Source organism: Somniosus microcephalus, chromosome 3 (genome assembly GCF_052327205.1).
Source record: "Somniosus microcephalus isolate GS21.2 chromosome 3, FLI_Smic_1.0, whole genome shotgun sequence".
In the NCBI taxonomy this organism is placed as follows: Eukaryota; Metazoa; Chordata; class Chondrichthyes; order Squaliformes; family Somniosidae; genus Somniosus; species Somniosus microcephalus.
In genome coordinates, this window is record NC_140989.1 from 217,082,897 (window position 1) to 217,097,699 (window position 14,803).

Sequence of the window (14,803 nt, forward strand, 5' to 3'; positions counted from 1 at the left end):
CATGTTAAATTCTTTTTTGAACACCTCCCGCTGCTCTTCTGACTTTTTGCCCATTAACAGATTTGCCCAGTTTACTGTGGACAGTCTGTCTCATCCCATTGAAGTCGTCCTTACCTAAATCTAGAATTTTAGCTGTTTTGGGTTTCTCCCTTTCAAACACAACATTGAATTCAATCATATTATGGTTGCTATTAGGTAAATGTTCATGCACTGTTAGGCTGTTAGCTAAATCTGCCTCATTACTCATTGTTAAATCTAATATCACCTGCCCCATTGTTGATTTCCTACATTACAACAGTGACTACACTTCAAAAAGTACTTCATTGACTGTAAAGCACTTTGGGATGTCCAGTGGTCATGAAAGACGTTGTATAAATGCAAGTCTTTCTTTATTCTTTACCTCTTTAATGTTAATTACTTGATTCGTGACAGGTGTCATCACCAATTAAAGGGTTGCAAGTGCCCCCTTAAAGGGGCACAACATTGCCCACCAGTCACGAAAGGCCTCAAAGGTACCGGCGGACACAGTGTGCTCCATCTGCAGGAACGCCCGGGTGCAACCTTAGCTGCGGAAGAGAGGCAGGCAGTCAGGCCGACCTCCTTGATCACCCGCTGCCTGGACCTGTTGATGGCCACCTTGGCCAGGCCCAGGAGCAGTCCTATGAGGAGGTCCTCCGACCCACCCACCTCCACAGCCTCCCATCCCGCCGCCCCCCCCCCCTCCAGCTGCACTGGCTGACCAAGGATCAGGAGCGTGGGACTGAAGTGCAGCCAAAAATTGAGGAGCAGCCCTTTCAAATAGTGGAAGAGGCTGCAACCTCTCACACACACATGAAAGATGGACTCCTACAGGCAGCAGAAATTGCAGGCGGCCTGGGAGTCCGTGAATCTGCTTAAATATTTATTGCACGGCACTGCTCTGCTCAACACTCTCTCCACCTCAGATCCCCAATGGAAAAGGAGGGGATCCCCCTGTAGAGAGCCCTCCACTGGGGACCCCCGCTGCCCCTCTATAGCAAGATGGTACGCCAGGATGGACGAGGGTGAGGAAGTGGAGTGTGCGCAGGAGAAGCCGGTACAGGAAACCCTTCCGTGCATAGTGGAATGGGACAGAGGGAATTTCTGAGAGTTGGCGCCGGCTCCCAAGGGTGGTTTAGGGGCCTGGTGCCCCTTTTGTTGGCTCTAGGACATATTATTGCAGAAAACTGTCCTGAACACACTCGAAATTCACTACCTTTCTGACATGAGCTCATCTGCTTATCCCGATCTATATGGAAGTTAAAATTCCCCATTAAGAGCACTCTGCCTTTACTACATGCTTGTCTAGTCTTTGCATTTATATATTCTGCCACTTCAGTGCTGCTACCAGGGGCCTATACACAACTCCCACTTCGTTAAAGTCGCTATATAAATGCAAAATGTTGTTGACATTATCCTGCCCGATGACAAAACAGTTCATTTTCCTTAAGCCAATGAAATGTGCCGAACACTTCCTCTTGACTCCAGTAGACCTGAATTCTGGGATCAGCAAGAACTGGCATGCCTGACAAACACCAACAAATGAAGCAATGACTGCCTTTTCCCTCCTCAAACAAGGAAAGATGGATGGATAGGCGAGAAGACGGCGGCGTTGCTATGGCAACAGTTAGGCCGCGTGTTGCGACGTCTTCCAGCTTTCTTCCGGGAGAGGCGGAGAGCCGGCGCTCGATTCGTCAGTTTGGGGAGGTGGATCACGTGATCAGGCTGACGCTGAGCGGTGCGCGGCCTCCTTCCCCGCGTTCACAACAAAGGTGCGGGCGCGCGCACGCTGGACGTTCAAATGGAGCTACGGAAGCGCGCGTGCTACTAGCGGGGGCGCGGACATGGCGGCGGCAATATGGGGTCGAGTTCTCGGCTTGGTCAAAGGGGCCGGACGGCAGGTGAAGTAACGGAGAGTGGAGCTGTCGCCGGACGGTGTGTAGGCAGGACTCCTACTCGGGAGCGAGGGCCGGGCGGAGTGCGAATAAACCCCGAGGTCTGGGCACGGGCTTATTAGCCCTGCTGGACACACTGGAGAGTTCAGCTGCCCAAGGCCCCACTGGCCTGTGCTGAGTTAGCCTCGCTCGGCGGGGTATGGACTTTATAACAGGCCGCAGCGCCCCTGGGCTGGGGGTGGAATCGGCAGCCGTGGCTCAGTGGGCAGCACTCTCATCTCTGCGTCTGAAGGTCGTGGGTTCAAGTCCCACTCCAGCACAGAATCAAGGACGACACTCCAGTGCAGTACCGTGGGAGTGCTGCACTGTCAGAGGTGGCACCTTTTGGATGAGACGTTAAACCGAGGCCCTGTCTCGGCTATCAGGCGGCACTGTTTCGAAGAAGAGCAGGGGAGTTCTTCCCGGTGCCCTGATCAATATTTATCCCTCAAGCAACATAACAAAAACAGATGATCTGGTCATTATCACATTGCTGTTTGTGGGAGCTTGCTGTGCGCAAATTGGCTGCCACGTTTCCTTACATTACAGAAGTACTTCATTGGCTGTAAAGTGCTTATGTAAGGCATGATATAAATTCATCTTTTGTGGACACAAGGTGCCACATAAAAGGTTATTACACAAGATTAGGGCTCATGGGGTTGGGGTAATATAGTAGCATGGATAGAGGATTGATTAACGGACAGAGAGTAGGGATAAATGGATCTTTTTCAGGTTGGCAGGCTGTAACTAGTGGGGTGCCACAAGGATCAGTGTTGGGGTCTCAGCTATTTACAATCTGTTTTAATGACCTAGATGAAGGGACTGAGTGTAATGTATCCAAGTTTGCTTATGATACAAAGCTAGGTGGGACAGTAAGCTGTGAGGAGAACACAGAGTCTGCAAAGGGATATAGATAGACTAAGTGAGTGGGCAGTAAGGTGGCAGATTGAGTATAATGTAGGGAGATGTGAGGTTATTCACTTTGGTAGGAAGAATAGAAAAACAATATTTTTTAAATGGTGAGAAATTTTCAAATGTTGGTGTTCAGAGAGATTTGGGTGTCCTCGTGCAAGAAACACAGAGCATGCATGTAGGTACAGCAAGCAATAAGGAAGGCAAATTGCATGTTGGCCTTTATTGCAAGGGGGTTGGAGTATAAAAGTAAGGAAGTCTTGCTACAATTGTACAGGGCCTTGGTGAGACCACACCTGGAGTACTGTGCACAGTTTTGGTCTCCTTATCTAAGGAAGGATATTCTTGCCTTGGAGGTGGTGCAACGAAGGTTCACTAGATCGATTCCTGGGATGAGAGAGTTGTCCTATGATGAGAGATTGTGTAGAATGGGCCTATACTCTGAAGTTTAGAAGGATGAGAGGTGATCTCATTGAAACATACCAGATTCTGAAGGTGATTGAGAAGGTAGCTGCTGAGAGGTTGTTTCCACTGGCTGGAGTGTCTAGAACTAGGGCATAGACTCAGGATAAGGGGTAGGCCATTTAAGACCGAGATGAGGAATTTCTTCACTCAGGGTTGTGAATCTTTGGGATTCTCTGCCCCAGAGGGCTGTGGATGCGGAGTCGTTGAGTATATTCAAAGCTGAGAGAGAGAGAGTTTTGGACTCTAGAGGCATCAAGGGATATGGAGATTGGGCAGGAAGTGGCGTTGAGGTCGATGATCAGCCGTGATCTTATTGAATGGTGGAGCAGGCTCAAGGGGCCGTATGGCCTACTCTTATTTCTTATGTTATAAAATTCTTACCCTCATCTTCAAATCCCTCCCTGGTTTTGACCCTCCCTACCTCTGTGATCTCCTTGAGCTCAATGTCACTGTAAACACCCTCCTCTCCAACAGAGGCCGATTTCCCTGCTTTCTCCCCTCGACCATTGCATGCTCTTTCAGCCACTTTGCCCTCTACTTCACCATCTCCACCCTGTCACTATGTGCACCCTCTTGAGACTCTCTTCTCCACCCGTCCTTTTAATTCCTCCTGACCCTGTTCCTATTCACTTCTACCCTGCTCAGTGTTCACTTGCTATCCGCCTCCTGTAAAACACTCTCGTCTGTCTCTCTAGTGAGTGCTGTAGAAAGTTAAAAATGTGTATGACTGCATTTTCATCAAGTGTGTGAACTAAATTAACAACTTGTATTTATATAGCCCCTTTAAAGTAGTAAAACGTCCCAAGGCGCTTCACAGGAGTGTCATGAAACAAAATTTGACACTGAGCCATATAAGGGCCCGTAATTTCCGATAGGAGGCTTCCTGCGTGCGGCTGCCTCTTATCGGAAAAAAATCTACGCACTTACCTGAGGGCTCCCGAGGTCCGGACGCTTCCGATCCTGGGCCTGTCCACAGTTGAAATGCGCAAGGCCCACGTATCCCAGGGGTGCATGCAGTTTTCAAGCGTCCCTGGGACCACGTGGGCCAGGCTAGCCAATGAAAGAAGGGGAAACCCCCTTCATACTTTTGACATAGACCTGTCAAAAGTATGAATGGGGATCACTGAAAAAAGACACTAAAACATTAAATAATTTTTTTTTTAAATCACGTTTTAAAATGAGTTAAAATTACATTAAATTAAATATTTTAAACAAACATTTAATTTTTTGAAAAAATAACTAAGGTTTTTTACAGGGCTAAAAATAAACTTACCTTTTTTAAAAGTATTTTAAAATTATAAATGAGTTAAAACTCTTATGCTGGTAAAAGCAGGCCTTATGCAGGCTTTTACCAGGCGTAAAATTTCTAAGGGTTTTCAGCGGGCGGAGGTTCTGCAGAAAGTGGAACTCTTCCCCCTGCATAGGTCCTTCTCCAGGGCAGGCGTCCGATCTGTCCAGAGGATTCTTGACAGATCAGAAATGCCGGTTTTCAGCGCATGCGCTTCGCATGCCTGAAACCGGCATTTCCAATGTCCTTACGGGCGTGTACACAGCTCGTACACACCCGAAGGCATGGGAAAATGCAGGCCAGTGAGATATTAGGGCAGATGACCAAAAGCTTGGTCAAAGAGGTAGGTTTTAAGGAGCGTCTCAAAGGAGGAAAGAGAGACCGAGGGGTTTTGGGCGAGAATTCCAGAGCTTAGGGCCTAGGCAGCTGATGGCACGGCCACCAATGTTGGAGTGATTAAAATCGGGGATGCGCAAGAGGCCAGAATTGGAGGAGCGCAGATATCTCGGTGGGGGGTGGTTGTGGGGCTGGAGGAGATTACAGATATAGGGAGGGGCGAGGCCATGGCGGGATTTGAAAGCAAGGATGTGAATTTTAAAATCGAGGCATTGCTTAACCGGGAGCCAATATAGGTCAATGAGCGCAGGGGTGATGGGTGAACGGGATTTGGTGTGAATTAGGACACATTGGCAGCAGAGTTTTGGATGACCTCAAGTTTACATAGGGTCGAACGTGGGAGGCCAGCCAGGAGTGCGTTGGAATAGTCAAGTCTAGGGGTAACACAAGCATGGATGAGGGTTTCAGCAGCAGATGAGTTGAGGCGGGTCGGAGACGGGCGATGTTACGGAGGTGGAAATAGGGGATCTTAGTTATGATGGGGATACGTGGTCGGAAGCTCATTTCAGGGTCAAATATGACACCAAGGTGGCGAACAGTGTGGTTCAACCTCAGACAGTTGCCAGGGGGAGGGATGGATTCGGTGGCTGGAGAATGGAGTTTATGGCAGAGACCCAAGGCAATGGCTTCGGTTTTCCCAATATTTAATTGGAGGAAATTTCTGCTCATCCAGAACTGGATGTCGGACAAGCAGTCTGATAATTTAGAGACAGTGGAGGAGTGGAGAGAAGTGGTGGTGAGGTATAGTTGGGTGTCGTCAGCGTGTCTTTCATGTTCCAGCAGTTCTCTCATGTTCCAGTTCTGTTGCATTCTGACACAATTAGATCTAAAATTTGCTAGGTGCTGGTGCCTGTTCAATGTGATTTCTCTACCCACAGCCGTGGATTTATTTTGTATGGTGCCTTTCTCTGGGGCGCAATTAATCCCTTTAATTGCTGTTTCCTGTTGTGTAGGCATGTTACATCTTTTCAGTCTTTTAGAATCATACAGCACAGAAGGAGGTCATTAAGTCCATTGAAAGAACTATCCACTTAGTCCCTCTTTCCCCACAGCTCTGCAATTTTTTTCCTTTTCAAGCATGTATCCAATTTGAGGATCACTTACGTGTGAAAATGAGAAAATATGCAGATCAGACTAATGTACGAAGTCTCTCCCAACTCTGAAATTAATTTGAACGGTCTTAATCCAAATTCTGATCAACATGGCCCCACAGCACAAAACTTTCCCTCCTTTGCTACAAAATTAGTAATCTCACTCGGGCAACAGGATGTGAGAATTTTTTTATTTAAAAAAGCTACACTGGTAGAGTAGAGGATGCTCTTGCATGTCTGTGGTGGAACAGAGGGGATTTTACTCGCATCTAACCATGCTATGCTGGCCATGGGGAACTTGAAATGAGAAGTGTTCTATTCCCAGCACTAGCTTCCCTCATGTGTACTAAAGAACATTGAGTGACACTGCATATTTGACTGAGTGAGTACATCCACAAAAAGATCTCAAGGTGTTTACCCCAGTGATGCTTCCTGTCGTTCTAGTGTAGTGCAGTTTCATTTTTTTTTACGAACGGTTGTATTGTTCCTTTTGCAGCTGTTAGCACAAATTCCCGGAGGGAATGTGGGACTGGTTCGGAATTACTATGTGGACTGGCGAATGCTGCGGGACGTGAAAAGGAGGAAAATGGCCTTCGAGTATGCGGATGAGAGGCGGAGACTTAATGCAATTCGGAAAAACACCATCTTGCCAAAGGAACTGCAGGTATGGACAGCCGCAGCAGGTGGTGGGTGTTGAGATGAGTATTGTGAATTATGTTCCACTCTTGGGACTAAGACTCCCTTTGCCGAGGACTGGGAGTTTGCTCTGCGCTGTGATTCTCAGTGGCTGGAAACTGGAGGAGTGATGAATGTTACAATCAATGTTCCCTGTAATTTTTTGGGGGGGCCGCGCGGCCTGTTATAAAAATACCGCGCATGCACGGTATTTTTATTTAAAAGCTGGCTGCATGGGACCCCTGGAGCGCCACACAGCTTAAAGAGAACATTGGTTACAATGCCATTAGTATTTAAGATTAAGGTGAGGCCAAGGGGGCATTTTATCATAACTTAACACAGTGCCACATCAGAGTGGTATTCAGAGGTCATTACTGAGATTCAGTAAACAGCGGGTGAGTGAAACTTTCATCCTCGTGGTATGGGATGCAAGGCTGGCTTTTATTGCCCATCCCCAGTTACCCTGAGTAAGTGGTGGTGGACCTTCTCCTGAACCGCTGCAGTCCTCGTGCTGATGTTGCTCCCACAACAGTGTTAGGTAGGGAGTTCCAGGATTCTGACCCAGCGACGATGAGGGAACAGCGATATATGTTCAAATCGGGATGGTGAGTGACTTGCAGGTGATGGTGTTCCCATGACTTTGTTGCTCTTGTCCTCAGAATTAAAGTTGTCAGGGGTCTGGAGTTGCTGTCAAAGGAAGCTTCACAGTTCAATATGTCTACTTGAACTGTGAAAATACCGAGCAGTACATCATAGATTTTCTATTTCCAAATTTGGATTGTTCCTAGTTACAGGACTGAGTGGGGGTACGAGCAGTTTGAGCTGATCCACTAAGAGCATCACACACTGTTAAAGCTTATTGATTTGAGTGTGACCTTTTTTTTAATTATTACATTTTTCAACCATCTGAGTTTCCGACACACGCAGAAACACTCCACCGCGTTCGAGTCTCTAAACCAAACCACTGAGGAATTCACAGGGGTAGAGAGAGTGTTGGAGGGACAAGCCCTGCTTACCTCAGCAGCTGGGGCTGTGGAGCGTCCCAACCTACCCGTCCCTCTGAAACCTAGCCGTGACGGGCAGCAAACCCTGGCCTTAAGTGCACGGCCTGGTACCCGTCCTCTAGGTAGCGCCTTCCACCAGCTTTCATCATCGGCTGTATGGCGGACATTGCAGGCGGGCGGCTCTGGCTGAGGTCGGCTAACTCGGCACAGACCAGGGACTGAAGCTGCTCTGGGTGGCTCACACCACACAGCGACTGAAGTGAACTGCTCCGCCTCTTGTATTAACAATTGGCATGCAGGATAGTACCTAAATGGTGCCAGAAGAGGTCAGTATTTACCAAATGAAGTTGCATGTTGAGTTCTTGCAACAAATCTGGAGCAAAATTCGAGCTAATGTGGGTAGAATGTAAGGTCCGCAGATATTTTGTAATTGAAGGTTTGGATTATAAAAGGTTAAATCTCGCCATAAAATATTACTTAAATAGTTCAAACAATGAAAACTATTTCCTTTGCTGGGGGAGTCGAGAACAAAGGGGCCGTTTAGGGGTAAAGTCAGGAAGCACCTCTTTGTGGATTGAAGCCCCGGTACAGATTGGTGAACATAGGGGATGGTGTTTGTGGGGGGTGGGGTGGGGTGGAGAATTCTCCCGGCCATTCAGAAGAGCAGTGCAAACCCCAGAACAATGTCCGTTTAATTTGAGGTTTACCACGGACCTGTCCCCGATTTTACAGCGGGTGTGTAGGAGAAACCCCTGCGGAAATTCGCACCATTGCTCTACTGAGGGAGTTCGCGGTGTGTCCTGGCCAACATTGCTCTCTCGAGCAGCACAACTATAAACATATTAACTGGTCATTTATCTAATTTGTTGATTGTGGGACCTTGCTGTGCACAAATTAGCTGCCATGTTTGCCTGAGTAAGAGTGATTGCACTTAAAAAGTAATCCATTGCTTGAAGTATTTTGGGATGTCCTGGGGATAAGGTGATCGATCTCGATCAATCTCTCTCTATCTCTTTTTCATCAGATGACCGTGATAAATCCCAAAACAGTGGCCTTGAATGTTGAAACAATTCTGACAAGTTGAATTTTATAGCGCCTTTAATGAGCGTTATCAGACAAAAAATTGACACCGAGCCACAAGATATTGTGGCAGGTGACCGAAAGTTTGGTCAAAGAGGGAGGTTTTAAGGAGCATCTTAAAGGAGGAGGAGGTTTAGGGAGGGAATTCCAGAGCTTAGGATATAGAAGGCGGAAGCCACGACCGTCAATGGTGGGATGAAGGAAATTGGGGAGTGCAGAAGAGGCTAGAATTGGAGGAACGCAGAGTTTTCGGAGGGTTGTAGGGCTGGTGGCGGTTAGAGATAGGGAGGGGCAAGGCCGTGGGGTGGGGGTGGGGGTGGGGGGGCGGATTTTAACACGAGCTGAATATAGGCCTGTGATCTGGTCTTATTTTAAATTGCAGTAAGTGACTAGTGCTGTACGCTTTACTCACTGCAGTATCGTGTTCCCACAGGAAGTTGCCGACCAGGAGATCGCAGGTCTGCCGAGAGACAGCTGCCCGGTTCGGATCCGCAATCGCTGTGTCCTCACCTCTCGGCCGCGGGGTGTCAGACGCAGGTGGCGCCTGAGCCGCATCGTGTTCCGCCACCTCGCTGACCACAACCAGATGTCTGGGATACAGCGCGCCATGTGGTAGTGCCATGCCCGATTGGCAGGAGGATGGATTTTGGCACGAGCAACCCCTGCTGTGGGACTAGTGTGAACAGACATGGGCAACAGGCACCGGATCGCATAGCTCCCCTTCTCAAGATTGGTGTTCTCTTGGGGAGGGGGGGTGGTGCGATACATTACAACAGCGACTACACTTCAAAAGTACTGCATTAGCTATAAAACGCTTTGAGATGTCCTAAGGTTGTGAAAGGCGCTATATAAATGCAAGTCTTGGTGGAATGAGGGCGATGCTTAGCCGAACCTCCCCTTTCCTTGAGATGCTGGCACTCGCCGGGGTGCAGTTCCGTGGGCATGGACAGCACTCCTAACACCTTACCCAAGTGACCACTCTACTAACGAGCCTGGGCATTGTTCACTGGCAGTGGGAGCTAGTGCCGAGCACAGGCCTGACTGGTCAAACAGCCTCCTCCTGTCCTGAAACAGCAGTGTTGAAAAGCTATTTCACCGGGGGAGGGGTGGCAGCTGAATGTGAACCTTCCCGAGCCAGATGTCCCGCTGCTTCTCTCCAGCTGTGTAGTCCATATCACGTTATGTTTGGCAGATAACATTTTATTTGTCCAAGAGCACTTCATCCTTAAAAATTAAATGTGGTGCCCCTTTAAGAGTGTCCCTTGAATATCCCGGGGGGTGCGTTGTGCTCAGCCGCCCGCCTCTCTTGACTGCAGTGTGTGGTGGGAGGAGTTGCCACACTTAAACCGCAAATATTTGCTCTTTGACTTTGTCCAAAGGTTAGTTTTCTGTAATGCTCCGAAGAACACACAGTAGTGATGTGACTTTGAAACCACTCGCCTCAATTGCAGTCAATAAAGCTCGACCAAGGACACTTAATCTGCTTGCTTCCTTCGCTTAATGATTAGTGCCTTTATTCAGCCACGTTAGACACATAAAAATCTATTAACCCATCATCCCTTTCAATCTAGCAGCTTTTATGTTGACTGGAGGACAGGGCAAGGAGTGTTGTCTGACCTATGAGTGCTGCTCGACCCCCGATTTGAGTGCTGGCAGTACCTATTGGTCCTGGTTGAGGGGCAGTGGGGATGGTTTTTTTTCCCCCAATGGCTGTTTTTGGGACCCTTTTCAGGCCTTGTAAGCCATTTGCGGTGCAGAGTTTTGCCTCCTTTAAATTGACAGTAGACGTGGGTGCACCGCATATCAGCTGCCAACAGGTCACCAATGTAAAAAAAAAAGGGGGTTGTAAGTAATGTTCCCCGTAAATTTTTTGGGATACGTGGCCCATTCACAGTTTTGCACGTGCACAAACTTTAACATTGTAAAAGCCGGTCCCTGGCTGCGCAGGCTTATACGGAATGTTGGGCGTAAGGATTCAGTTCCACGTGCCACAGCCGAGGGTCTTTGACACCGCTGTTCCAGAGCCAACCAATGTGAAATGCGTGGGATTTGACCCCTAGACTCACTGTTTATATACACTTGCTCTGGTATGGTGCAACTTGACTGTGTACGACTTGACTAAAGTTTTGAAACCGGCCTGTGCTCTGTTGTGCCAGGTGACGGTTAATGAAGTATTCCAAGTACGGTTCTATCAGAGCGTACGAAGTAGGAGCAGGAGTAGGCCATATGGCCCATTGGGCCTGCTCCACCATTCTATAAGATCATGGCTGAACCTCAACATCAATTTCACTTTCCTGCCCTATACCCATATCCCTTGATTCCCTTAGCCTAAAAATCTATTGATCTCAGTCTTGAATATACTCATCGACTGAGCATCCACAGCTCTCTGAATGAAAACATTTCTCCTTATCTCAGTCCTAAATGGCCGGCCCCTAGTTCTGGACTCTCCAGCCAGGAGAAACAGCCTCTCAGCATCTAACCCTAAAGCCTTCTCCGAATCAATGAGAGAATTTCTACTCAATCTCTCCTCACAGGACAGCCTTCTATTCCAGGAATCAATCTAATGAACCTTTGTTGCACCCCCTTTAAGGCATGTATATCCTTCCTTAGGTAAGGAGACCAAAACTGTACACACTGCTCTAGGTGTGGTCTCATCAAATCCCTATATAATTGCAACAAGACTTCCTTACTCGTATACTGCGACCTCTTTCCAATAAAGGCTAACATATACACAGAAACACAGAAACCTCACAGTACAGATAGAGGCCATTTCGGCCCATCGAGCCTGCACCGACACATATCCCACCCGATCCCCGTAACCCCTACACCAACACATATCCCACCCTATCCCCGTAACCAATCCCCCTAACACTAAGGGTCAATTTTTATCATAGCCAATCAACCTAACCCGCACATCTTTGGACTGTGGGAGGAAACCGGAGCACCCGGAGAAAACCCACGCAAACATGGGGAGAATGTGCAAACTCCACACAGACAGTCACCCGAGGCCGGATTCGAACCCGGGTCCCTGGCGCTGTGAGGCAACAGTGCTAACCACTATGCCACCGTGCTGCCCCATATAATTTGCTTTCCTAATTGTTTGCTGTACCTGCATGTTAACTTTCTGTGATTTGTGTACAAGGACCCTTGAATCCCAACATTTACTAGTCTCTAACCTTTTAAAAATGTTTTCTTTTCCATTCTCCCTACCAAAGTGGATACTTTCCTACATTATACTTCCACTGCCGCCTTGCCCAATAACAACCGTCTATATCCCTTTGCAGCCTCTTTGCGTCCTCACAGCTTACTTTCCCACCTAGCTTTGTATCGTCAGCAAACTTGGATATATTACACTGGGTTCCCTCATCTAAGTCGTTGATATAGATTGTAAATAGCTGCGGTCTAAGCACTGATCCTTGTGGCGCTCCATTAGTTAAATCCTGCTATCCTGAAAATGACCCGTTTATTCCTACTCTCTGTTTTCTGTCCGTTGTCCAATCCTCAATTACCCCCAATCCCATGAGCCCTAATCTTTTGTAACAACCTGTTTGGCACTTTATTAAATGCCTTCTGAAAATCCAAATATACTACATCCACTGATTCTCCCTTATCTACCCTGCTAGTTACACCCTCAAAAAACCCTGATAGATTTGTCAAACACAATTTCCTTTGCATAAACCAAGGTTGACTCTGTCTAATCATAGTGATTTTCCAAGTACTCTGTTACCACATCCTTAGTAATAGATTCTAGCATTTTCCATACTACTGATGTCTGGCTAATTGACCTGTAGCTCCTTGTTTTCTTTTTCCCTCCTTTCTTGAACTACATTTACTACCTTCCAGTCCACGGGGACCCTTCCAGAATCTGGGGAATTCTGGAAGATCAAAACCAATGCATCCAGTATCTGCAGCCACCTCTTTTAGAACCCTAGGATGTAGGCCATTAGGTCCAGTGGCTTTGTCGGCTTTTAAACGCACATATCTAATTAAAGCTGGGTTGAGGTCTGCTACAACAGTGCAGACAAGTCAGCAAGTCGCAAAAGAACGGTTTTAAAGTCATCTGCAACCTAAGGTTTTCCTGTTCTACAATGCTGCCAGGGAATAGTATTTATATACGCACAGATCTCCTGTGGTGCTGCTCCCTGGTGGTTTGGAGCATGATTGTAAAGTTGAGTTGATAATCTGGCCTGTCCCCATAGGGCTGTTGCCCTAAGTAGACATATTGATGTACTTGGTTCAGTCAAGGCACTTGTAAATTTCAGGCGCCAGGTCGAAGGCAGGCTTTCTGGAAGTTCTACTACACATTTATACGTCACTGGTTAAACCTCAGCTGGAGTATCATGTCCAATTTTGGGCACCACACTATAGGAAGGATGTCAAGGCCTTTGAGAGGGTGCAGAGGAGATTTACTAAAATAGCACGAGGGACTTCAGTTATGTGGAGAAACAAGAGAACATAAGAAATAAGAGCAGAGGTCGGCCATACGGCCACTCGAACCTGCTCCGCCATTCAATAAAATCATGGCTGATCATCGACATCAACTCCATTTTCCCGCCCGATCTCCATATCCCTTGATGCCCCTGAGTACAAAAATCTATCTCCGCCTTGAATTTACTCAAAGGCTCCGCATGCACAGCCCTCTGGGGCAGAAAATTTCAAAGATTCACAACCCTCTGAGTGAAGAAATTCCTCATGTCAGTCTTAAATGGCCTACCCCTTATCCTGAGACTATGCCCCCTAGTTCTAGACACTCTAGCCAGGGGAAACAACCTCTCAGCATCTACCCTGTCAATCCCCTTCAGAATCTTGTATGTTTCAATGAGATCACCTCTCATTCTTCTAAACTCTATAGAGTAGAGGCCCATTCTATACAATCTCTCATCATAGGACAGTCCTCTCATCCCAGGAATCAATCTAGTGAACCTTTGTTGCACTGCCTCCAAGGCAAGTATATCCTTCCTTAAACAAGATCACCAAAACTGTGCACAGTACTCCAGGTGTGGTCTCACCAAGGCCCTGTATAATTGTAGCAAGACTTCCTTACTCTTACACTCCAACCCCCTTGCAATAAAGGCCAACATGCCATTAGCCTTCCTTATTGCTTGCTGTACCTGCATGCTAGCTTTCTGTGTTTCTTGCACGAGGACACCCAAATCTCTCAACACCAACAGAAGCTGGGATTACATAGAGTGTACAGGACAGAAACAGGCCATTCGGACCAACTGCTCCATGCCAGTGTTGATGCTCCACTCAAGCCTCCTTCCACCCCTCTTCATCTAACCCTACCAGTAAAACCCTCTATTCCTTTCTCCCTTGTGTTTATCTAGCTTACCCTTCAATGCATCTGTGCTAATCGCCTCAACTACTCCCTGTGGTAGTGAGTTCCACATTCTCACCACTCTGGGTAAAGAAGCTTCTCCTGATTTCTCTATTGGATTTACTGGTGACTATCATATTTATGATCTGGTTTTTGGTCTCCACTTATAGTGAAAACATCTTCACATCTATCCTATCAAACCCTTTCATAATCTTAAAGACCTCTTTCAGGTCACCCCTCAGCCTTTTCTTTTCTAGAGAAAAGAGCCCCAGCCTGTTCAGCCTTTCCTGATGGGTATAAACACTCAGGAAAGGCTGAACAGTTCTGGTATCATCCTTGTAAATATTTTTTGCACTTTTTCCAGTGCCTCTATATCCTTTTTATAATATGGAGACCAGAACTATGCACAGTACTTGCAAGTGTAGTCCATCCAAGGTTTTATACAGTTTAATATAACTTCTCTACTTTTCAATTCTATCCCTCGAGAAATGAATCCCAGTACTTTGCTTTTTTCTATGGCCTTATTAACCTGCATCGTTCTATTTACCCCCAGATCCCTCTGTTCCTCTACCTCATTTAGACTTATTTTCCAAAGAGTATGTGGCCTCCTTATTCTTCCTACC

At 47.2% G+C, this 14,803-nt stretch overlaps 1 protein-coding gene across 1 annotated transcript; it reads left to right on the forward strand.

Moving 5' to 3' along the window:
- The first annotated feature begins 1,808 nt into the window (after positions 1-1,808).
- Positions 1,809-10,342, forward strand: mrps14 (mitochondrial ribosomal protein S14). Its single transcript, XM_085982174.1, has 3 exons — positions 1,809-1,919; positions 6,601-6,768; positions 9,297-10,342. Exons 1-3 carry the CDS (start codon positions 1,863-1,865, stop codon positions 9,477-9,479), a joined length of 408 nt encoding a protein of 135 aa, XP_085838300.1. The 5' UTR covers positions 1,809-1,862; the 3' UTR covers positions 9,480-10,342.
- The last annotated feature ends 4,461 nt before the right edge of the window (positions 10,343-14,803 follow it).

Bases quoted from the DNA above. Each gene is read 5' to 3' on its own strand.
- mrps14 (XM_085982174.1), top strand. From the start codon at position 1,863: ATGGCGGCGGCAATATGGGGTCGAGTTCTCGGCTTGGTCAAAGGGGCC. The intron at 1,920-6,600 runs GTGAAGTAACGG...TTCCTTTTGCAG, and splicing joins TCAAAGGGGCCGGACGGCAG to CTGTTAGCACAAATTCCCGG. The intron at 6,769-9,296 runs GTATGGACAGCC...GTGTTCCCACAG, and splicing joins TCTTGCCAAAGGAACTGCAG to GAAGTTGCCGACCAGGAGAT.